We start from the raw sequence: 23,731 nt of genomic DNA on the forward strand, positions 1-23,731 counted from the left end.
GTCTTTATATCCCCACTGTTTAGCACACTGTGAGGTACCTAATAGGTAATTAATAAATGCTATATGACTGACTGACAGTACTTAATATATATGCCCTGAATGGCATAGCATAAAAATATTTAAAGATAAAGCTGATTGAAACACAGGGAGAAACAAAGCACAAACTCTAGGACCTCACTGTGTTCTTTTTAGATCTAGACAGAGCTAATAAAAATGTAAACAAGAAGAACTTAAGGATATGAGTAGAATTTTAGAGATATTAGCTATGATAGACCTGTAGTGATTGATGGAAATCAAAAGAAATATACATAGCCCTCAACTTTGCATTGCACACTTTACAAAACTGAACACGTACTAATGCATTACAAACAAATGCAGGAAGGTAGAAGCTAATTGTATCTTTTGTTGCTTACTATAAAGCAAAAATTACAATTAAGGGTATTTGAAGAAAGGATTCAAAATTAAATGTAGCCTAATATCCTAAAGAATGTATGGTCAAAGAACAAATTATAGAAACAATAATTTTATCAAAATGACATGAGACAGCATACCAAAACTTTTGGAATACAACCAAGGCAATCCTTGTCAGAAATTTTTATCTCTAAATATTCATCCACAAAAGATAAAATGAATAGTTAAATGATTTGTAACAAATCACCTCCCAAATAAAAATCAAAATAGAAATTCTGAAAAATCAAAGACGAGATAATAAAACCCTCACTGAATTGATAAACACCACAAGGATATTTTTTATGGGGGTGAGGGTGGGGGAGTGTAAAACAAGACAAATTTACAAAGTGATTTTAAAAAGAAAATGAAAAAATGATTTACAGCTGATGAAGAAATGAAATTATTTTAAAAATTGTGTATATTGTTTTCCTAGTTATGCTTATTATTTCAGTTTGCATCAATTTAATTGTTAATTTGCTTCTCTAGTTTTGTCATATTCACCCTTTCTTATAGCATGGTAATATTCCATTTCATAACACAATTTATTTAGCCATGCCCCAGTTGGTGGACATCTACTTTATTTCCAGTTCTTTGCTACCACAAAAAATGCTACTGTAAGTCTTCTGGTGAATTTTCCATTATTTGAATTCCTTAGTGTATATACCAAGGAGTGGAATCACTGGGACAGAGGGTATGGATATGTCATTTTCTTCACGTAATTCCAAATTTTCTTTTTGCGTTTTGGAGCATTCTTTTAAAAGATTGAAATTTTTTTGAGAATTGTTTATATCTTTGGACCACTTGTTTATTGGATAATGACTTTTGACTTTATATATTTCTCTTAGTTGTCTATATGTCAGACAGTGATAGAAAGGGGTTTTTCCCCCAGTTGACCACTTCCTTTTTTTAATGCTGAATACATTAATTTTGTTTATATAAAAGCTTTTTATTTAATGTAATCAAAATTATTTATCTTTTGTAACTGCTCCTATCCCTTTTTTGGCTAAGTGTTCAACACTTCTACCTGTGAAAGGCTTATGATCTTCTTTTCTGTTGTTTTTTATAGTATGATACAATTTTTTTATGGTATGGATATTTAGGTCATGTATCCATTTTGAATTCATTGTGGAATATGGTGGAAGGTGTGGGTCTAAGCCTAATTTCTCTCTGACTGCTTACTTTCTTTTCTCAGCTGTTCTTTTCTAATAACTTCCTTCCTAGATAACTTATATAGTTTATTAACAAACTGTTAGTTTATTTGATTTTTTTTTAAAACAGAGAAGGCTAAGTTTAAAAAAAATAAAAAAGAATTTATAGCAAATAAAAGGAAATTTTAAAAACTTTTTGCCTAATTGTATGCTAACAAAACTGAAAAATGAAATGAATGAGTATCTATAAAAATGTGAAATGCCCAGATTAACAAGACAAGAAATAGAGAAACTAAGCAACTTAATATCAAAAAAAGAAATTTTATGTGGATTTACAATGATCAAATAATTTGTGAGTAATGATTCCAATATTGTATTAACTTTCTTAAAAAGACAGCAAAAGGTGACATCCCCCTATTTGTTGCCTTATATTCAAACTTGGGAAAAACAGAGCAGAGAAAGAAAATTATTGAGCAATGTCTAATAAATATACACACAAAAAACTGAATAAAACGTTAGCAAAACTGATACAGCAACACATTAAAAAATTATATGGTATAGCTATGGTGGATTTATACCAAGAATATAGGATTGATTCAGCATTAATAAAACCAAACATGAGCCTTTGCTCATTAAAAAAAAAACTATATAAATCACATGATTATATTAATAGATAGAAAAAACTTTTGGCAAAATATGCCATCCATTTGTATACATTTGAAAACCTAAAGAGCATAGGATAAGTGGACTTTTCCTTAATGTGATAAATAGTATGTATGTAAAACTAAGAGCTAGAATTATATGTAAGAAAGAAATACTAGAAGTCTTTTGGAAAAGATCTGAGGATTTTAATTTTTTATCACTTAGGTGATGTCATCCTAAAAGGGTGGCTTTTGTAACATGACAGGATAAAGAAATTGTAGGAATAAAGATAAACAAAAATATTTTTTGCAAGTATGGTATCCTTAGAACACCCTAGAGATTTGACTAAAAATTAATTGAAACAATTTCAGTAAAGAAGCAGCATATAAAACAAAGTCATAAAATTAAGGTTTTTCTTCATTTTATTAATAAAGCTCAATAGGAAGATCATAGAAAAAGAAATTTATTTAAAATTATCTCAAAATGAAAAAATATCTGGGAATTCATCTAGAAAAACATGCTCAGGACTTCTGTGAATTCAATGCTAAATATTCTTTACTGAATGAAGACTTAAATATTAATTGCTCCTGGTTGAACTGTGTTAATATAATGACCAGCTAAATTAATTTATGAATTTAGTGCCATGCTGTAATGTAATGCCAAGGAAAGGCAACTTCCCAAGGTTCAGAATACCAGCATAGGTGCTCTCCATTTTATTCAGTAACAAACCCAGAACAGAGAAGATCAAAACATGACATCATTCCAAATACAGCATTTACTAAGTGTGATTAAATAATCTCCAAGTACTACCCCACCCCAGGACCTTCCAATCATTCAAGCAATTACAAAGTCTCTGTTCTAAATACTTCTCCACCCCTAGGCTATACCTTAATTTAGTCCACCACAAAGTCCCTCTTCTCAAATGGAGATTAGTTTCCAAACATAAGGTCAAAAGTTCCCCACCCCTGGATCACAATTGAATCTACCCCAGAGTTACATCAAGTTTAAACACAGCACTTAATACCCAAATGGAGGTCTTTTCTTCATCTTGACAGGAGGCAAGTTCTCAGCAATCTTAGTTCCTGGGGAGACAAGGCTTAGCAAAGCCACAAGATACATTGCCAGTCCCTTCATGAATTTATCCTCTGTCTGTAGAACAGTCCTAGAACCCCTGAACACATTAGCAAAGCCCTCTCCCAGGATTTCTGTAAACATACAACAAGAAAATCCTTCTTCAGGGCTTCTGAACCAACAGAAAGGCTCCCAGACCCCTGCAACAACAGCACTGTCCTTCACCAGTGGACAGTATTCATTCTGTCTGCAGGACAGTCTCCAGACCCCTGCAACAACAGCACTGTCCCTCACCAGTGGACAGTATTCACTCTCTGTCTGCAGGACAGTCTCAGGGCTTCTTAGCGAACAGCCAGGTTCCAGGACTTCTTCAACAAAAGGACCGTCTTTCACCAGTGGACAAATCTGGCAAAACAACATCAAAACAGACAGACAAAGTACCAGCAAAACAGCCATGTCTCCTCAGTCCTTGGCAGCTCAGGGGGGCAGGTCTCAAAAGTCCAGGGCAATTCAAAGCGGCCACCAGCAATTCTCTTAGTCTCTCTCTCTCCACGAGGTGCTGCTTCCAAAAAGATCTTCCGCCTCTCTCTTGTCTCTCCAAATCTAGGTCACCAGCTCCTCCCAGTTCAGGACTTTCTTTTCACATCAAAAAGTCCATCCCACAGGTGGGATTAACAAGCTCTGGGTTTTAACACAATCAATTTGAAAACCAAGCCAATACTGGGGAATCTTTAAATGCCATTACTATCACACATGCCAAAGGGTTACTTTATAGAACTTAAAAAAAATTTAATTCATATGGAGGAATAAAAGGTCTAGAATCTCAAGGGAAACAAGGAAAAGTAGGAATGAAGGGGGCCTGACAATACCAGATTGCAAACTATATTAGAAAAAAAAATCATCGTGGAATAAAAACAATTTCTGGAGCAGCAGAGCCCACAAAAGGATGGGGTGAAATAATTTTCCACGTAAAGACAATTTAGAAGGTCATCAGGAAAGGTCTTTTGCACTTGGATAAGAGTGGAACAAAGTCCAGTGTAGGCCATGCCCCAGCAAACCAAGAACAGGTTGAATCATCAGCAACAACAGTTTCTTCTGGAGCTCTCAGCCCACGGATAGTAAGGGGATTGAACAGCTGGCTGGAAGGAGATCTTCGCTAGCACTGAGGCAGGACTCTGTTGATTTGCCCATACTTGGATCTGGATGGCAGTCCTAGGGCGAGGAGCAGCACTAGCACACCAGAGCTTGTGATTTCAGTGGAGCAGGGATTCTTGTCACAGTTCCAGAGCAGAGAGAGGGCTTGTGGGAGGCCGAGAAAGTAGTAAACACACTTCTCTTAAGATCATACCACCTTGGAAGAACTAAAAACTTACAAGCTCCTAGAAATATCTCTGAAAACAGCTACACAAAACTCTTGAAGCTTGGGACACTGCACTCTCTACCCTAGAAGCAGAGCCCTACTTTAACAAAGAGTTAAAAGTGAAGAAATAGGCTGGGGGAATGAGCAAATGAGGAAAAAAATTTGACCGCATAAAGTTACTGTGGTGAAAAGGAAGATCAAAACTCCCTCAGAAGATGATTACAAAGCTCCTACATCTAAAGCCTCCAAGAAAAGTATGAATTGGTCTCAGGCCATGGAAAAACTCAGAAAGGATTTTGAAAATCAAGTAAGAGAGGTAGAGGAAAAATTGGGAAGAGAAATGAGAGTGATTAAAAAAAAAATCATGAAAAACGAGTCAATAGCTTGGCAAAGGAGACACAAAAAAATACTGAAGAAAATAACACCTTAAAAAACAGACCAGGCCAAATGGCAAAAGAGGTAAAAAAAAAAAAAAGCCAATAAAGAGAAAAATGCCTTAAAAAGTAGAATTGGCCAAATGGAAAAAGAAGCAAAAAAAAAATCCCTAAGAAGTATAATTGGTCAAATAGAAAAGGAGGTACAAAAGCTCACTGAAGAAAATAATTCCTTATAAATTAAAATTGAGCAAATGGGAGCTAATGACTTTGTGAGAAATCAAGAAACAATAAAACAAAACCAAAAGAATGAAAAAAATGGAAGACAGTGTGAAATATCTCATTGGAAAACAACTGACCTGGAAAATGTAAGAATTATTGGACTACCTGAAAGCCATGATTAAAAGGGGGAAAAAAAAGCCTAGATATCATCTTTTAAGAAATCATCAAGCAGAACTACCCTGATATTCTAAAAGAAGAAGGTAAAATAGAAATTGAAAGAATCCACCTCCTGAAAGAGATTCCAAAATGAAAATTCCCAGAAATATTATAGCCAAATTCCAGAGTTCCTAGGTCAAGGAGAAAATATTGAAAGCATCCAGAAAGACACAGTTCAAATATTGTGGAGTCATAGTCAGGATAACACAAGATTTAGCAGCTTCTACATTAATGGGTTGGAAGGCTTAAATATGATATTCTGGAGGGCAAAGGAGTTAAGATTATAACCAAGAATCATCTATCCAGCAAAACTGAGTATAATTTTCCGGGGGAAAAATGGACATTCAGTGAAAATAGAGGTCTTTCAAGAATTCTTTCTTTTCTTTTCTTTTTTTTTTTTTTTTAAAGCAGTTGGGGTTAAGTAACTTGCCCAAGGTTACACGGCCAGTTATTTTGTGCGGGTGTTAAGTATCTGAGGCCGGAACCGATCCTGGGTCTCCTGACTCCACGGCTGGCACTCTTACTCACTGTGCCACCTAGCCACCCCCTGTGCCACCTAGATGCCCCAAGAATTCTTAATGACAAGACCAGAGCTGAATAGAAAATTCGACTTTCAAATACAATATTCAAGAGAAGCATACAAAGGTAAACAGGAAAGGGAAATCATAAGGGATTTAATAATGTTAAACTGTGTACATTCCTACATGGGAAGGTGATATTCGTAACTCATAAGGTTTCTCATTATTAGGGCAGTTAGAAGGAGTATATATAGACAGAGGCATAGGTGTGAGTTGAATGTAAAGGGATGATATCTAAAAGAATAAAATTAAGGGGTGAAAGAGGAATGTACTGGGGAAAAAGGGAAAGAGAGAAGTAGAATGGGGTAAATTATCTCAAAAGAGACAAGAAAAAACTTTTACAGTGAAGGGAGAGTGAGTGAACCTTGTTCTCATCAGAATTGGTTCAAAGAGGGAATAACATACACACTCAGTAATTGAGTATAGACATCTGTCTTACCCTACAGGAAAGTAGGAGGGGAATGGGATAAGAGAAGGGAATGGTGGTGATAAAAGGGAGGGCAGATTGTGTTAGGGGTTAGTCAGAAGCAAAACACTTTTGAGGAGGGACAGAGTGAAAGGAGAGAGGGAATAGAATAAATTGTGGGGGGGAATAGGATGGAGGGAAATACTGTTAGCAATAGTAACTGTGAAAAAAATTTTGAAGCAAGTGTCTCTGATAAAGGCCTTATTTCTCAAACATAGAGAACAGAATCAAATTTATTGAAATAAGATAAATTGATCAAATCAAATGATCAAAAGATATGTACAATTTTCAGATGATGTAATCAAAGCCATATGAAAAAATGTTCTAACTCACTATTGATTGGATAAATGCAAATTAAAACAATTCTGAGGTACTACCTCATACCTGTTAGATTAGCTAATAGAGCAGAAAAGAAAAGTGACAAATATTGGAAGGAATGTGGGAAAAATGAGACATTAATGTACTGTTGGGGGAATTGTGAAGTGATTCAGGCATTCTGTAGAGCAACTTGGATCTATGCCCAAAGGGCTTTGAAACCATGCATATCCTTTGATTTAGCAATACCACTACTAGGTCTGCATCTCCAAAGAGATAAAAAACAAAAAGGAAAAGGACGTGAATGTACAAAAATATTGGTAGCAGCTCTTTTCTGGTGGCAAAGATTTGGAAATTGAGATGTCTATCAATTGGGGAATGACTCAGAAAATTGTGGTATCTGATTATTATGGAATACAATTTTGCTATAAGAAGTGATGAGCATTATGCTCTCAAAAAAACTTGGAAAGATTTACTGAGCTGAAATACAAAGTAACAGTAATATTGTTAGATGATCAGCTGTGAATGACTTACTATTCTTAGCAATACAATGATCCAAGACAGCTCTGAAGGACTTATGATGAAAAATGCTATCCATTCTCAGAGAAAGAACTGATGGTGTCTGAATACAGATTGAAGCATTAAAAAAAAAAAAAGGTTAACAAAGGGACAAGGGTTGCAAAGGCATCTCTGGCCATTGGCACATTCAGAAATCCCCTGTAATGCCTACTAGGCCTGTGCAAAGTGGTCTATATTGTATATATATATATATAAAGTTGATCTCCTGCCCATCTGTGACCTGGGCTAGTCTGAGATCTTTACTACACTAATATCTTCAAAAAAAATCCAGAAGACTGGCTAGTGGTAATATTAAGGATGATTCAAAACAATACAGCCCCTGATTATGATCTGTTTGATTCTAAGAGGGTTTGTCACTGTGGTGAAATGACTGGTGATTTTGTCATGCCCAAAGGCTGTGTTTTAGGGACCAAAATATTTTTTCTCACCCCATGAAAGTCTGTTGATACAGTTGAAACATACCTGAAAGATTGACTTAAAGTTTATCAATACTGTCTGCAGATTTGACGTTGGCTGCTTCTATATCATAGAGGAGAAGAAAGTGTTCATGGGACCTACTTAAGAAGGACTGTGTTGCTGAAGAGAAGGCTGCTTAATATAACACCTAGCAAGCCAACTGTGAGATGGTGAACTCTCAGTAAAATTGAAGTTATTAAAAAAAATTATATATAAAAGATTGATAAGTTTCCTCATTCAGATTAGACCAGAGACCAAGACTAAAAGTATTGTCCTAATGTTATTTTGTAATATGTAGTCTAAAGAGGGAATAGGTGTTTGGGGTGTGGGCTAGTGATTGTCAGTTATCACAAAAATTATTTAGTACTGCTTAAAAAATTTTCCATTTAGTTAACCAGTAAAACAGATTACATAAAGAAGACTTAGAAACAATCAAATAAAGTAGAATAGTGTTACATAAGCCCAAGGATTCCCTATTAGACAAAACTACTGGAAAATAGGCTCTCAAAAGTTAAATTTAGGCAAACACCTCATATTTTAAACCATATTAAGCTCCAAATGGAAAGATATGTTATCTACATAAAGATCATGTATAAACTAGAGGAGCAGGGAGGGTGTTGATATCTTTCACAAATACATATGGGGGAAAGGGAGGATTTTTGACCAAACTCTGATAGAGATGATCATAAAATATAAACTGGACAAGTTGGATTATATAAAATTGAAAAATTTCTGCACAAGAAAAACCAGTAGTTAAAACTAGAAGGGACTGGGTGGCAAAGTGAGTAAAGCGCTGGCCCCAGAGTCAGGAGGACCCGAGTTCGGTTCTGGCCTCAAACACAAAAATACTAGCCGTGTAACCTTGGGCAAGTTACTTAACCCCAATTACCCTCCAAAAGGCAAAAAAAAAAAATTAGAAGGGACCCTGTTAATTGGGGGAAAAACTGTTGCAGCAAATTCCTCTGATAAAAGTCTCTGGTATTCAAGTTACATAGGTAATTAATGTAAATCTATAAGAATAAACCATTCCAAAGTAAGATAAAGGCAGTTCTCAATGAAAGAAATCCAAACTATTATCATATGAAAAAATGCTCTAATTTACTAATAATGAAAGAAATGTAAGTTGAAATTGTTCTGAGGTGCTACCCCAAATAAAAGGAAATTGACAGTTGTTGGGAGGGGGGTCCTGTAATACAGGTATACAGTTATACTCAAAAGCATTGTTGGTGGAGCTGTGAATTAGGCCAACCGTTCCTTTTTTTTTTTTTTTTAAAGCAATCTGGGTTAAGTAACTTGCTCAAGGTTACACGGCCAGTTATCTGGGTGTGGTGCCGAGTGTCTGAGCCCGGGATTCGATCTCCAGGTCATCTCACAGGTCAAAGGAGCAGGTGCTCTTATTCGCTGTGCTACCTGGCCGCCACAAGCCAACCATTCTTTAAAGCAGTTGGAGCTACGTTTCAAAGTGTGGGTACCTTTTGACTCATTGATACCATTACTTAGGAATATACCTCAAAGAGATAAAAAAAAAAAAAGAGGGAAAGGATCCCTATGTACAAAACTCTGTATAGTAGTACTTTTTTTTGTAGCAAAGAACTACCAATTGTATAATCAAATTGGGTGCCTCCAAGGTTCAGCTAAACATTGTGAATGTAGTGGAATGTAGTAGTAAAAAATGCTGAACATGACATTCAGAGAAACTAGAGACTACTTGTTATAAGCTGGTATAGAGTGAAAAGAGCAGTACTAAGAGAATAATTTACATGATAATTACAATAATGTAAAGGAAAATAACTTTGAAAGACTAAAGAACTTTGATCAATGTAATAACCAGCCTTGACTTCAGAAGACCTGATTAAAGCATGCTTGCTACCACTTGGTAGTAGGTTGAACCAGAAGTTAAAAATGAGAGGATGAATTAACTGGCAAAGGTTAAGGTAGTTTTTTTCTACTATACTACCTGAGGCTTTTTTGGTAAGAAGAGTCATTTGGGGAACAATGAGTGATGTAGAAAATAGGAGAAACAATCAGAAACATAGAAAGGAATATAGAAAAGCAGACAGTTTTATGACTTTTGATATATTTGGTACATTTTGATACATTTTTTTTAAAAAAGCAGAACATAATTGACACTCATATTTTCATATACCAAAACCTCTCCCTAAAACAGAAAGGTACATATTTCCCCTTAAAAACAAAACTGAATTGAATTGCTTCTTTTAGTTGATATTTTCTTTCACTTGATTTTCCCCCTTTCCTACCCTGCAATGGTAAATGAATATTAATTTTAAAAAATTTCTAGACCTTCTTTTGATGTTGACCATTTTCATTATATTAGGTGTATTTCATTATTTTAGGTGTTTGTAAACTGTGATATGACTCTTGCAGGCCTGTTTCACAATTAATATATTGTTACACTTGAATGCCATGAAGACACCCTGAACATGTTGCCATGTTCTTTGTGTACCTGAGTTTCTTCATGCCTCATGTCTCTGACTTGTTACTCAGCTACCTTCTGATAGCTGCAATGTCTAGTTTCTAGTCAGCAAAAAGCTTATAAATTCCTTTAAAATTAGATATACAAATAAATTCTTGTGATTATTTCCTGTCCTGTAGAGGTAAACTCCCATTCATTCTATTCCTATGATTTAGAGTTGCTGTCTGTGAAGATGAAAATTCTTTGTTTTTGCCCCTCTTATCCTTATATACCACAGTCTTGCCTCTCCATAGCCCATATCCTCTTGTGCCCTTTACTCTTGTAGAACAGATGATGTAACAGATTGTAGCAGCAAGCACCCCAAGCGTCCTCAGGGTTTGCAGCTACCACAGGTTCTTGGATCTGCTTTGTTAAAGGAAAGCAACTCAAAATGGGTTAACAAGCTTACTTTAATCAGTCAGACATATATCGTTTACCTTGTTCAGGAGAAAAGGTCAGCACCCTGAACCTCAAAGTATACAGGCATGATTATCAAGACAGAAACATCAAGTAGACAGATTTCCAAACTGTCCAACCATTACATCCATACCCAGTCAACATCTGGGTTTCCACATTCTGGGTTTTTCAAAGCCGGGGGACTCTCAAGAACGGCTTCCCAGAATTCAGATCAAATCACAGAACACTTCTCAAAGTGAGTCCCAAAACAAAGCTACACATCAGGGCTTATATAGCCTTCTCCTGGCTCAGAGAATGTAACAACCTTATTGACCCACTGGCCAATCAAAAAGTATCTACTGAAAAACAAGCCTCCCTCCCCAGGCTTCTGGTGCACTTTAGCCTAGGGGCAGGGAAGATCTTTAAAATTTACATTCGCATTACACAGATCTCTTTTCTCAAAGAGGTAAGGGATTGTAGGTATAGAATGTTGCATATACTGTCGTATTTGATCATTTTAACTTTTGCTTTTGCCTGTCTTTGTTACAGTTTTTTGCTTTCCAACATTTCTTGTTCATGTAGTCATTTATTTATATTTGGTTTACCTAATTTCCAGGGAGCACACTACTTTGGAACATTTTTTTTTTTTTGGAGGGCAATTGGGGTTAAGCAGCTTGCCCAAGGTCACATGGCTAGTTTTTATGTTGTGTCTGAGGCCAGATCCGAACTCAGGTCCTCCTGAATCCAGGGCCGGTGCTCTATTCATTGTGCCACCTAACTGCCCCTACTTTGGAACATTTTAACATTTTTAAACCTTTTTTTTTTGCCTTCTAGTTCATTCTTCTAGGTCTTTTATTTCATTAAAAAAAAATCTCAAGTATTCATATAGTCCTTGTGGAAAATCCATGTTTTTCTTTGAATTTCTGCTTGCTACTTCTTGTGGGCTCTCTTCTAGATTGGATTTTTTTTATTATCTTTGGATTTATAATAAAAAAAAAATCTGGATCTGTAATAATTCTAAGTCTAGTGCTTGATATCTTTGTTTTTTACATATATCTCAAGCCTTGGTTCCTGAAGTAGTACGTTGTGCCAAGACCAAGTATATCTACTGGTATATTTTTGGATCATTAGTCAGTTTGCTTACTCTGGACCTACCTGCTACCCTTTACTCCTCAGAAGTGGCAGTGATAAGAATGTTAGTAGGTTTTAGGTCCTCCTGGATCTTTGAGATTTAGAACACTGAATTTTCAAAGCATTTTGTGTTGTGGAACTCAGAACCTCTTGGCCTGAGATGTCCCAAACTGAATGCTACTACATCTATACTGGTTTCTATTGCTATAGGTGACTTCCAGCGTTCATAATGTGGGTTTCTGATCACCTTGAGACTATTTTAGGAACTCTTCCTTTTCTGTCTCAATATACAGAACCTTTCAGACTATTGGCATCTCTGGCCCATCTTTAGTTGTGCTGAGAGTCTTCCCCTTGTTTGCTTGCATTGGTATTGATTTTTCTAGTGGACCCTCTTTACAACTACACTGTGGCATTTTGGTGTTTTGTATGGTGCTGGGATGGATTAAATCATTGTAGTTACTGTTGTTATTGTAACTGTAGTTATTGTAGTAACTGCAGTTAGTTGTATTTCTTCTTCTTTTTTTTTGCTTTTTGGAGTGGGGGAAGACAGGGCAATTGGGGTTGAATTGCCCAAGGTCACACGGCTAGTAAGTGTTAAGTGTCTGAAGTCAGATTTGAACTCAGGTCCTCCTGACTCCAGGACTGGTGCTCTATTCACTGCATCACCTAGCCGCCCCTCAGTTGTATTTCTTGGCCATTATTTGATCTGATGCAATATTTAGATTTTTGTTGGAGTGCTTATGTGGGAGCTGGGCTTCCAAGCATTCTGTTTGGGCAGCTATCTTAGCCAGAAGTCTTTTTTGGCGGGGGTGGGGGGGTGGTTAAAGGGGAAGTGGAAGAGGAGGCATAGTGGAAATCAACTATGATTCTAGGAATACTCTCATTGTGTATGTGGATGCTTCTTATATAATTTTAATAGAACTAGGAGATAAGTATAAAGGTCAGTAATTATTAATATTCTCTGTTGCCTTTTTTTTGCACTCATAAAGATGTAACTTCTTCACATATACTTGATCTAGTCTAGCTGCTCTTCCCATCTTTTTTTCTTCACTATTTCTACTTGGTGAAGAAGAACATTCAAGATACTGGTATTTGTGTCCAAATATGGTATCTCCATTGTCAATAAAGAAAATAATTTATTATAAAAATATAGATACAATATTTATATTTTTGACTCTTTGCTCTTTCAGTTTCATTTTTTTCTTTGTAATGAGTATATTTAATAATAGCTCTAAAATTGACAGGAAATTTACACAAACTGATAATACATAGATAAAAATGCAAACTTCTCAAAGGGAAGTTTTTGAAAAAAGACAAGTTTTAATAACCACCTGAAAAATTTCCAAGCTCTTGATGATCAGAAATTCTGTGATATCATACCTTAAATAGGCTGAGATAGTTTAAAATGATAAATTATGGCTAGAGAAAGGATTAGTACTACAATTCTGATGCTGATCTGAAATGAGCCACATAAAATCCAATATGGAATTATCCATTAATATTTATGGAGCTGCTCAGGCTTTGACCCAATGATCTTCCTACCATGATGATACTCCAAGGATATATTGGACAAAGTAGGATAGAGATAGTGACTGGTACCCAGATGGCCAGGTTCTTTTTTTTTTTAAACTTTTTGTTCTTTATTAATTTGTTTACTTTTAGTTTACAAGATTCAGTTTCACAGTTCCTTGAGTTTCAAATTTTCTCCCCCTTCTTCTCCCCCTTCCCCCATGGTGGCATACAATGAAGTATAGGATCTGCAAATACTTTCACATTAGACCTTAGTCAGATTATAAAGGATTGTATGAGAAGGAAGGAACAATGGGAAAGAGGAAACAAAACCAAACAAGAAAAAGATCAGGTAGTTTGCTTCAATCTGCATTCAAACTCTGTTCTTTCTAGTTCTTTCTCTGAATATAGACATCTCTCTCCATCATGAGTCTTTTGGAGTTGACTTACAACCCTGCATTGCTGAGAAGAGTCCAGTCTATCAAAGTTGGTCATCACACATATGTTGTGTCTGTAATTATGTACAAATTTCTCTTGGTTCCTGCTTTTCTCACTCAGCATCAGTTCATATAATCCTCTCCAGGTAAATATGAAATCCATCTGCTTCTCATTTCTTATAGCACAATAGTATTCCATTACATTCATATACCACAACTTGTTCAGCCATTCCCCAATTGATGGGCATCCCCTTAATTTCCAATTCTTTGCCACCACAAAAAGAGCTGCTATAAATATTTTTGTACATATGGGTCTTCCTCCAACTTCTATGATCTCTTTGGGATACAACCCTAGAAGTGATATTGTTGGGTCAAAGGATATGAAATTATTTATAGCCCTTTGGGCATAGTTCCAGATTGCTCTCCATAATGGCTGAACCAGTTCACAACTCCACCAGCAATGCATTAGTGTAGCAATTTTTCCACATCCTCTCCAGCATTTATCATTTTCCTGTTTTCTCATCTTAGCCAATCTGACTGGTGAGAGGTGGTACCTCAGAGTTGTTTTGATTTGTTTTTCTCCAATCAATAGTGATTTAGGGCATTTTTTCTATGCTTATATATATCTTTAATTTCTTCCTCTGAGAACTGCCTGTTCATATCCTTTGACCATTTATCAATTGGAGAATGACCTTGTATTCTTATATATTTGACTCAATTCTCTGTATATTTTAGAAATGAGGCCTTTATCAGAGACATTGGTTATAAAAATTCTTTCCCAATTTTCCACTTCCGTCTTAATCTTGGTTACATTGGCTTTGTTTGTACAGAAGCTTTTCAATTTAATATAATCAAAATTATCCATTTTGCATTTTATAATGCTCTCTAATTCTTGTTTTGGTCATAAAGTCTTCCCCTGTCCATAAATCTGACAGGTAAACTATTCCTTGCTTTCCCAGATTGCTTATAGTATCAGCCTTTATACCTAGATCATGCACCCATTTAGACTTGATTTTGGTATACAGTGTTAGATAATGGTCTGTGCCCATTTTCCGCCATACTGTATTCCAGTTTTCCCAGCAGTTTTTGTCAAATAGTGGGTTCTTGGCCCAAAAACTGGGGTCTTTGGGTTTATCAAACAGTAGATTACTATAGTTATTGACTGCTGCGTCTCATTTACCCACAGTTTCACTCTAAATGATTTTTGCTTTGTCATGTCTTCATTATATTTTTTGGGGGTCTCCTTTAGCAGGCTGTTGACTCACTTTTCATGATTTTTTTGCGTCATTCTCATTTTTCTTCCCAATTTTTCCTCCACTTCTCTTACTTGATTTTCAGAATCTTTCTTTCATATCCATGGCCTGTAACCAGTTTATATTTTTCTTGGAAGCTTTTGATGCAGGAGTTTTGACTTTGTTTTCTTTGTCTGGTTCCATGTTTTGATACTTTTTGTCCCCCCAAAAGGATTCTGTGGTCTGATTGTGCTTCCTCTGCTTGCTCATCTTGCCTGCCAATTACTTGACTTTTGAGCTCTCTGCTATGGTAAAACTCTGCTTCCAGAGTGGAGAGAGCTGTGTCCCAAATCACTGGCATTTTCACAAATGTTGCCAGAGCTATGAGGAGGGCCCTCTCTATGGCCTCCACAAGCTCTGGCACTCTGGCCACATACCCCAGGACTACCACCCAAGACTGCGACCTAGATCCAAGCAGGTCAAAGCAAGAGTGATTACCCTCTGAATGGGCACTTGCCATTTGGCAGCAGCTGCAGCCACCATGCCTCCTCCACTTCTTGCCCCGAGGGCAGGAGCTTGAACCTCGCTCTTCTATCACTCAGTTCCAGCAGAGTTCCCCACTGACCTTTTACTTTTTCTTTGGCATTTATGGGTTGAGAAGTCTGGAAACCACCAGTTGCTGGTGATTCACTCTCCTGAAGTCTGCTCTGGCCGGTCTGTGCCACTGATCGGGGCTGCCCTAGGTCTGAGACTGTGCAACTCATGTGGGACTGCTCTTGCCTCCCAGCTGTAGCAGCAAGCACTCTAGCATACCCAGGGTGGCTGCCAACACAGGTTCTTAAATCTGCTTCTCCAAAGGAAAGCAACTCAAAATGGGTTAACACTCTTACTTTAATCAATCAAACATATCATTTTACCTAGTTCAGGGGAAAAAGTCAGCACCCTGAATTTCAGAGAATACAAACAGAAGTTAAAACAGAAAATAACACAATTCAGCGGACAAGCTTCCAACTGTCTGACCATTACATCCATACCTAGGTAGTTACCAGAGAGGGAAGCAACAACATCTGGGTTTTCAAAGCTGGTGGGGGGAGAGGGTCCTCAATGGCTGCCCAGAGTCTCATCTGGCCACATCACACAACCCTTCCCAAAGTGAGCCCCACAACAAAACCTCACATCAGGGTATATATAGCCTTCTCCTGCATCAGAGACCATCACAACCCTGACCCACTGCCCAGTCACAAAGTAAAAGGTGTGGGCATTCCTGAAGAACAAGTCTCCCACCACAGGCTCCAGATGATCACATTCAGCCCATTAGGGGGCAGAGCATATTCTCAAATCAGGGAAGGTTCTCAGAATCACCTAAGCCTATCAAAGGGCCTAGGGTCAGGGAAGATCTTTAGATTCCCATTCCCATAACACCAGCTCGGGTGATAGCCCCTTCCTATCATCCTGCCAGGCTGCCTTCACTGGGAGATTTGTTTCTCTCTGTCACTTTGTGAGTTCTGTAGCTCTAAAAATTGGTTAGAGTCCTATTTTGCAGGTATTGGAGGTAGTTGCAGCTGCTTTGTCATGTCTCTAACTAGATTTTCTTTTAATTTAATTTCCACTTCATTGCATCTTATTTTATGAGTCAACTACTGCTCACAGTCTTCTAATCAGTCAGTCAACAAACATTTATTAAGTTCCTTCTATGTGCTTGGTGCTGTGTGAAGTGTTGAGGAAACCAAGACTAAAATGGAATAGCCCTTGCCTTCAGTTAGTTTTCATCAGGGAGATGGCATACAAGATACACAAATAAATTCATGTTCTAAACCATTGGTGTCAAACTCAAATAGAAATGGAGTAATGGGGTGCTACTAAATAGTACATGAAGATCTTTTCAGGCCATATATTGACTTAGAAAATGACATATTAACATTATCTATGTTCTATTTTATTTTGTTAAATATTTCTCAATTAAATTTTCTTCAGGTTCCACCACATCGTCTTATTTTTGATACCTCGATTCCAAGCCATTATTATCTTTGACTTCCACATCCCTTTGCTTGAAAAATAAATAGTTTATTGTCTAAGGTGGTTTTTGGTGGTCTCCTTATGGAAATTAATTTACATAGGTTAAGCTCCTTGTGAGTAGGCATTGTTTCATTCATTGTATTTATATTACACCTACCATACATAGTACATGGCACATTTGAAGAACAATGTGGCCAGCTGATTGGAGTTGCACTCTCTAAAGCAGAGTTTGAATCCTTGACAGACTATTTTATGGAGATCTCACACATGGCTAGCCCTCACATTGTGTTCAGAAGAAGCAATACAAGGACACTCTCAAGGTCTCTCTTAAGAACTTTGGAATTGATTGTATGACATGGGAGACACTGGCACAGGACTACTCAGCATGGTGTGCTCACATCAGAGAAAGTGCTGTGCTATATGAGCAGAGCAGAAGTGAAATAGCTCAAAAAAAACCCCCTCAAGATTTGTAAATTTAGAGAATCCACCCCAGATATTCACATGGACTGTTTGTGCCTGACCTGTGGTAGAACATTCTCAGCTAGTATTGGTCTGTGATCAGCCACAATCGACCATACTGTAAGTTGATAGCATAGTGATGCCATTTTGGTCCTCTTTGAGAACAAAGGACAGCAGCCAACATGGCACATAGTTGATCTCTTAATTCTGTTGACTGAAAGGTTAAATTTCTTCAGGAAATATTATGTTAGTGTTTATTCTTTTATCCATTTCCCATTTTGGAGCATCAACAGCCAGTCTAAATAGGTTGGATTTGTCTCAATTAAGTGAAATAAATATATTATTTTAGTTAGGTTTTGAATTTGATCTTTGCTTGAAAAAATTCAGGGTCCATACATAGATGTACATAGATTGTACATAGATGGATGATTTAGAAATGACTTCAGGGTCATAGACATCATTTATTTCTGTTATGTCAGTTTCATTTTTGTGTGATTTATCTAGCATCTCCTAAATCTTTTCTAGAAGAAAAGTATTCAGGGTATCTAAGAATGAGGCCTGTGTGTTATCTAGAAATTGCTGGTCTTTGTCATTTATTAATCCTGAGTTATATTTTCAAACAAGTTTTTCATTGTATGGTTAGGCCCATCTTTGTATATTACATTTTCTAATTGGAGATATTTCCTAAGGCTCAACTTGGTCTTCTTTTTTCTTTCTCTCATAATCTCATCATCATGGGTTTAATTATTTTTTTTATCAAATGCTTTATTAACTTCTAGTTTACATCATTCATTTCCGCAAGATTTTGTGTTACAAATTTTCTCACTGTTTTTCCCTTCCCTACCACCCTAAAATAGTGATCCCACTGGATAGCCCCTCCTCCAATCTGCTCTCTCCCATATCTTCTCCCATACCCCCTCCAACTTTCTAGTAGGGCACAGTGGATCTCTATGCCCCAGTTCCTGTATGTCTTATTTCCCAGTTACATGTAAAATAATATTAATAATAGTATATATATATTTGAACATTTGATTTTAAAACTTTGAATTCCAGATTCATTCCCTGCCTCCCTTGTCACTGACCCTTAATGGGAAGATAAGCAGTTCAGTATAGGTTGTACATGTGTAGCTATGCAAAACATTTCCATAGTGGATATATTGTAAAAGACTATATTTCCCTCCCTCCTATCCCACCTCCCACTTGTTCTATTCTCTACTTTGATCCTGTCCCTTTTCAAAAGTGGGTGGGTGCTTCCAACTTCCCTCCCCCCCGAGCCTGCCCTCCCTTCCTTCATCCCCCTCTCCCTACTCTTCTGTAGTGTGAAGTACCCTATTTAGTGTGTGTCATTCCCTCCCTAAGCCAAATTCAATGAAAATAAGGTTGATCCATTCCCTTTTGCCTTCCTGTTCTTCCCCTCCATTGTAACCATTTTCCCTTGCCTCTTCTATATGAGATAGTTTATCCCATTCTGTCTCTCCCCATCTCCTCTCATTATATTCCTCTTTCACCTTTTAATTTCACCTTTTAAGTGTCATCCCTTCCTATTACATTGGTCCTATGCCCTCTATCTATGTATACCTGTACACATACGTACACAATTCACATATATATTCATACGGCCATAAACTTCCTATATAGACGTGTGTGTGTGTGTGTGTGTGTGTGTGTGTGTGTGTGTAATATTCTCTCCTTGATCTGGGAATTCCAGAACCTGGGAGTTTTCTTTTTGAGATCTTTTTCAGTAGGTCATCAGTGGATTCTTTCAACCTCTATTTTGCCCTCTGATTCTAAAATATCAGAGCAATTTTCCTTGAGAATTTCTTGAAGGATGATTTCTAGGTTCTTTTTTTTTTTTTATCATGAAAGACTTAAGAATTCAGTTATATGCAATGACCATCCATCTCCAAAGGATCCATGATAAAATAGAATAATTACCTTCTAACAGAGAGTAGATGGACACAAGGTACAAAAAGAGAGTGACATAGGAACGGTATGGATTTGTTCTGCTTGACAATGCTTGTTACAAGGATTTTTGGGACAGCTGTTTTACTTTACAGTGTTGCCATCCTTACTTAAATTGTTCTGGTTTGTCTCATTTCACTTTGTATCATTTCATATTACCTAGTATTCTCTGAAATCATCTTTTATCATTTTATGTGGCCCAATTATATTTCATTGTGTTGATGTATCACACTTGTTAATGAGTCACCTCCTTAGATTCTAGTTCTTTCCTTTGTTTCTCTGTTATTCTCCTTTAATTTTGCTTCTGCTCGCTTGGGTGTTCCTTAAGATCCTATGCTGGACTCTCTTCTCTTCTCCCTCTATACTATTTCACTTGGTGGTCTCATCATCTCCCATACCTTGAAGTGGATGTCCAGTCAGCGTCTTAAACTCAGCGTTGTCAAACTGAACTCACACTCAAGTCCTCCCCTCTTCCTTACTTCCCTGTTACTGTTGGAAGTACCGCTATCTTTCCAGTCATCTAGGTGTTTCACAACCTAGGTGTCTTCTCCTTTCTCTGAACCCAAGCAGTTGGTAAATATTGTCCATTTACTTTCATAAATCTAATAATATGCCTCCTTTCTCTCTCTGGTTACTTACAGGTCTAAATCCTACTCTGATTAGTTTTATTTATTCTGTATTATGACCTGGACTAATTTGCCCCCCGTGTTAACCATTAGTGATGAATGTAGTGTGCATAACTCTATTGGTTTAGCTCACTTCAGTGCCGAATTCCTAAGTTTAAGAGATCTACCAGCCTCAGATTCCTTGGTAGCTGGGATTATGCGACCTAGTGGCACATGTGACCACATTTGGCTAATCTGTGCATTGTCACTGAGTGGCCCCCTTGCCATCTCTCTCCTTCCTCATCTTTGTATCCTGGTTTCTTTAGTTTCCTTTAGGTCCAGCTAAAATCCTGTGTTCTGCAAGGGCTTTCTTTATCCAGTTTATCCTGTTTATATCTTGTCTGTACATAGTTGTCTGTGCTAATTTATAGCTCACTAACAGTCCATTAACATACCTGTTTTCACATAGCCTCTCCAGCATTTGCAATTTTTCTTTTTTATTAGTGTTGCCAATCCAGTGGGTATGTGGTAGAATCTCAAAGGTGCTTCAGTTTACTTTTCTCTCATTATTAGTAATTTGAAGAATTTTTTTATATAGCTTTTGGTAACTTGACTTTATTACATATATTTCATTTTGATATACTTTCATTTTGAACAGTACCCTTTAACATCTTTGTTTTATGTTAATGTGTTTTGGTTCAAATTTGATTTGTCTCATATCAACAGTGCCTCTTCTGATTTTTGTAATTTGGTGGTGGCACAATAAATTTCAGAAAGTTAAATATATTTCCTATAAATAATATTCTGAATTCTCTTTTAAAATTCATCATAGTGCTCCTTTTATTTTAATGTAGCTTTTATTCTATTTACATTGTGCTATGATATTCTTCAAAAAGTCCCAATTAAAAATTTTGTTTTAGAATATGAACACATTTTCTATTATTATTATTATTTTGCTTTTTGAAGGGGGGAAAGGTAGGGCAATTGGGGTTAAGTAACTTGCCCAAGGTCACATGGCTAGTTTTTGTGTTAAGTGTCTTAGGCTAGATTTGAACTCAAGTCCTCCTGACTCCAGGGCCAGCGCTCTATTCACTGTGACACCTAGCTGCCCCTATAAATTTTTAACACATTTCTTACTCTGTTTAATGTTTTTAAACCAAACTTAACAGATTTACACCAAATAAAATTCTTCTGCTTTATTAATACTCAAGTATCCATTAATTAACTAGCATATGCTATTTGCTGTGCTGGGTTTTGGAAATACAGACACAAAATAGAGACAATTCCTGCCCTTTGGAGTTTGCATTCTAGTAAGAGGATATACCAGGTTCTGAAATGAGTACTTAAAGGATATATGTGTGTGTGTGTGTGTGTGTGTGTGTATGTATGTATGTATGTATGTATGTATAAATAAAAATACATCTTGAGTTAAGGAACTAACAAATTGGGGGAATCAGGAAAGGCCTCTTGAAGGAGTTGACTCTTGAGGTGAGCGGGGAAGCTCAGCGCCTGGGAGGCGGCGGCTCTAGTGGCCCCAGCCCGCGGCACCGGCTCCGGGTTCGGGCCGGGCTCACAGGCAGGGAGGACTGAAAGGGCCGCCCGGCCGCGGCAGTCGCGCTTGTTCGCTCGGGCGGCGGCGGCGGCTTTTGAGCTCCTCCTCCTCTGCTGGGCCGCCGACCACATCCCTTTCTTTTTAGCCACATATCACCCTAGTAAAGACCTTGTCATTACCTATTGCCTGGATTTTTGCCGTAGCTTTCTTATTGGTCTCCCCTGTCTCATATTTCTGCACTCTACTCCATTTTCCACACAGCTCCTAAAGTGATTTTCCAAAATTGCAGGTATGACCACATAACTTCCCCTACTTACTAACTTCAATAATTATCTGTTACTTTTTAGGAGAAAATTTAAATTCTTCTGTTTGATATTTAAAACTCTTTGTAACCTTGACTCTAATCTATATTTCTAATCTTATTAGATATTATTCCATTTAATATATTTTGTACTTGGGCCATTCTGACCTTTTAAAAAACAAACTTTCTCATACACATCACTCAATGTCCCATCTCTGTGCTTTTGCACTAGTTAATCTCCCAGGCCGTATGGCACACCCTCCTTGTGGTAGCCTCTTAAAATATACTTGGTTTCCTTCAAAATTATCCTCAACTCCCTAGCTGCTAACTGTTCTCCCCTTCCTCCTCATTTTGTATCTATTTTGCATATATCTAATGCACACATTTTCTTCGTGATAGACTACAAGCAGGGCAAAGTCTGTTTCTTTTTTGCCTTTATGTCTATCATAGTGCCTGCCATGTACGTAGTAGATTCTTAACAACTACTTATTGATTGATCAAATATTTCATCCATTCTGATGGTTTTATAGGGACTTCATTTTTATAAAAAATGTTTCTAAATCTATTTATTCAGTTCTTAGCCTTTACTTAAGTCCCAGACCCATATCTCCAGCTGCCTCTTAGACAATTCTACTTTGTATGTTTTGGTATCCCCTCAAAGGACACACCAGAATTTATCTTCCCTTCCAAATAATCCCCTTCCCACCTTCCCTGTGCTGCTGCTATTCTTATATCTTACTTGGCGGTGCTGCTATTCTGTTGTCTTCCATGTTTGAAATCTTGAGTACTCTTACTTCTTCCTCTTTCATCTTTGATATCGAGGCAGCTAACCAAATCCTATCAGTTCTTCCTCTGAAATATCTCTCATATATACTTCTCTTTTAACATTTTACTACTCTGATTCAGGCCTTTAACATTTCATGTTTCAGTTATTGCAACCGTAAAAAATTGGTCAAAACATTTTGTGAGAAACTTCCCTTGCTTACTGATTATTTCATAATGTTCCTGGTTCCATGATTTTCATGTAGATAAAAGACGAGACTGTGTTTATGTTTAATACTAGATAGAGAGCCAGGTAATTGATTTGAGAGACATAATGAAGAGATCTGGAAGTATCAGGAAGACCTGAGTTTGAATTCCTCTTATGACTTTTACTATGTAACCATTTTGATAATACCTTTAATATCTAACTAGGCCTCATAGGAGACCAAAGGAGATAATACTTTATAAACATTTAAAAGACTTCAGCCTTTATTGATGTTTTTCAGAAATTTAGTTGTTCAGTTGCTAGAAAGGATAACAAGACAAAATTAAATAGACTGTATTTTAGCAAAGTTCAATTTAATTTTAATTTTTGAATTGGTAACCCCTCTTAGACCTCTTCAAAGTGTCTTTGTTATCTAAACTTAGTAGCTTTATTTGAGACTTGTCATTTTCTGAGTTGGCCTTAATTACTGACTTGCCTGTTGTAGGTTAATTTGTGTCTTTACCATAAGACTATGCTTTCAGGCTTGATTGACTTGATTGGCAATTCCAGAAAGCCAATTTGAGTCCCAGATTACACTTAGTAAAGTCAATGACTATAATTTTTTCCTTCTGTCTATCAGAGAGAGCTTAGCTGGTCAAAACCAGCTTTACTAAAGTAAAGAGAAGGCTCTGTGGAAGAACACATTGTGAAGCATTGGCATGTGTTGTACTGCAAATCTAAAAATAAAACCCAAAGAAGGAATGCACTTTTTACTACAACTGTGTGTAGCTATCCCTGAGGTACTCCTTAGGTG

The 23,731-nt window shown here is 36.9% G+C and overlaps 1 protein-coding gene across 6 annotated transcripts in view; it reads left to right on the plus strand.

Moving 5' to 3' along the window:
* The window catches only part of NDEL1 (nudE neurodevelopment protein 1 like 1), a 101,668-nt gene that overhangs the window by 26,428 nt on the left and 51,509 nt on the right, over positions 1–23,731 (plus strand). For 2 of the 6 annotated variants that reach the window (XM_069104163.1, XM_069104162.1), the window contains exons 4-5: positions 7,923–8,047; positions 9,153–9,341. The exons of 3 other annotated variants lie outside the window; for them this stretch is intronic. In XM_069104163.1, the coding sequence (XP_068960264.1) occupies positions 8,045–8,047; positions 9,153–9,341 (192 nt within the window). In that variant the 5' untranslated portion in view covers positions 7,923–8,044. Of the gene's footprint in view, positions 1–7,922; positions 8,048–9,152; positions 9,342–23,731 lie in introns of those variants that run through there. One more of the 6 variants, XM_069104167.1, reaches the window with a different exon arrangement.

The sequence above is a fragment of the Petaurus breviceps genome, unplaced genomic scaffold (assembly GCF_028583685.1).
Source record: "Petaurus breviceps papuanus isolate PSGF00001 unplaced genomic scaffold, PetGlider_PUasm1.0 673, whole genome shotgun sequence".
In the NCBI taxonomy this organism is placed as follows: Eukaryota; Metazoa; Chordata; class Mammalia; order Diprotodontia; family Petauridae; genus Petaurus; species Petaurus breviceps.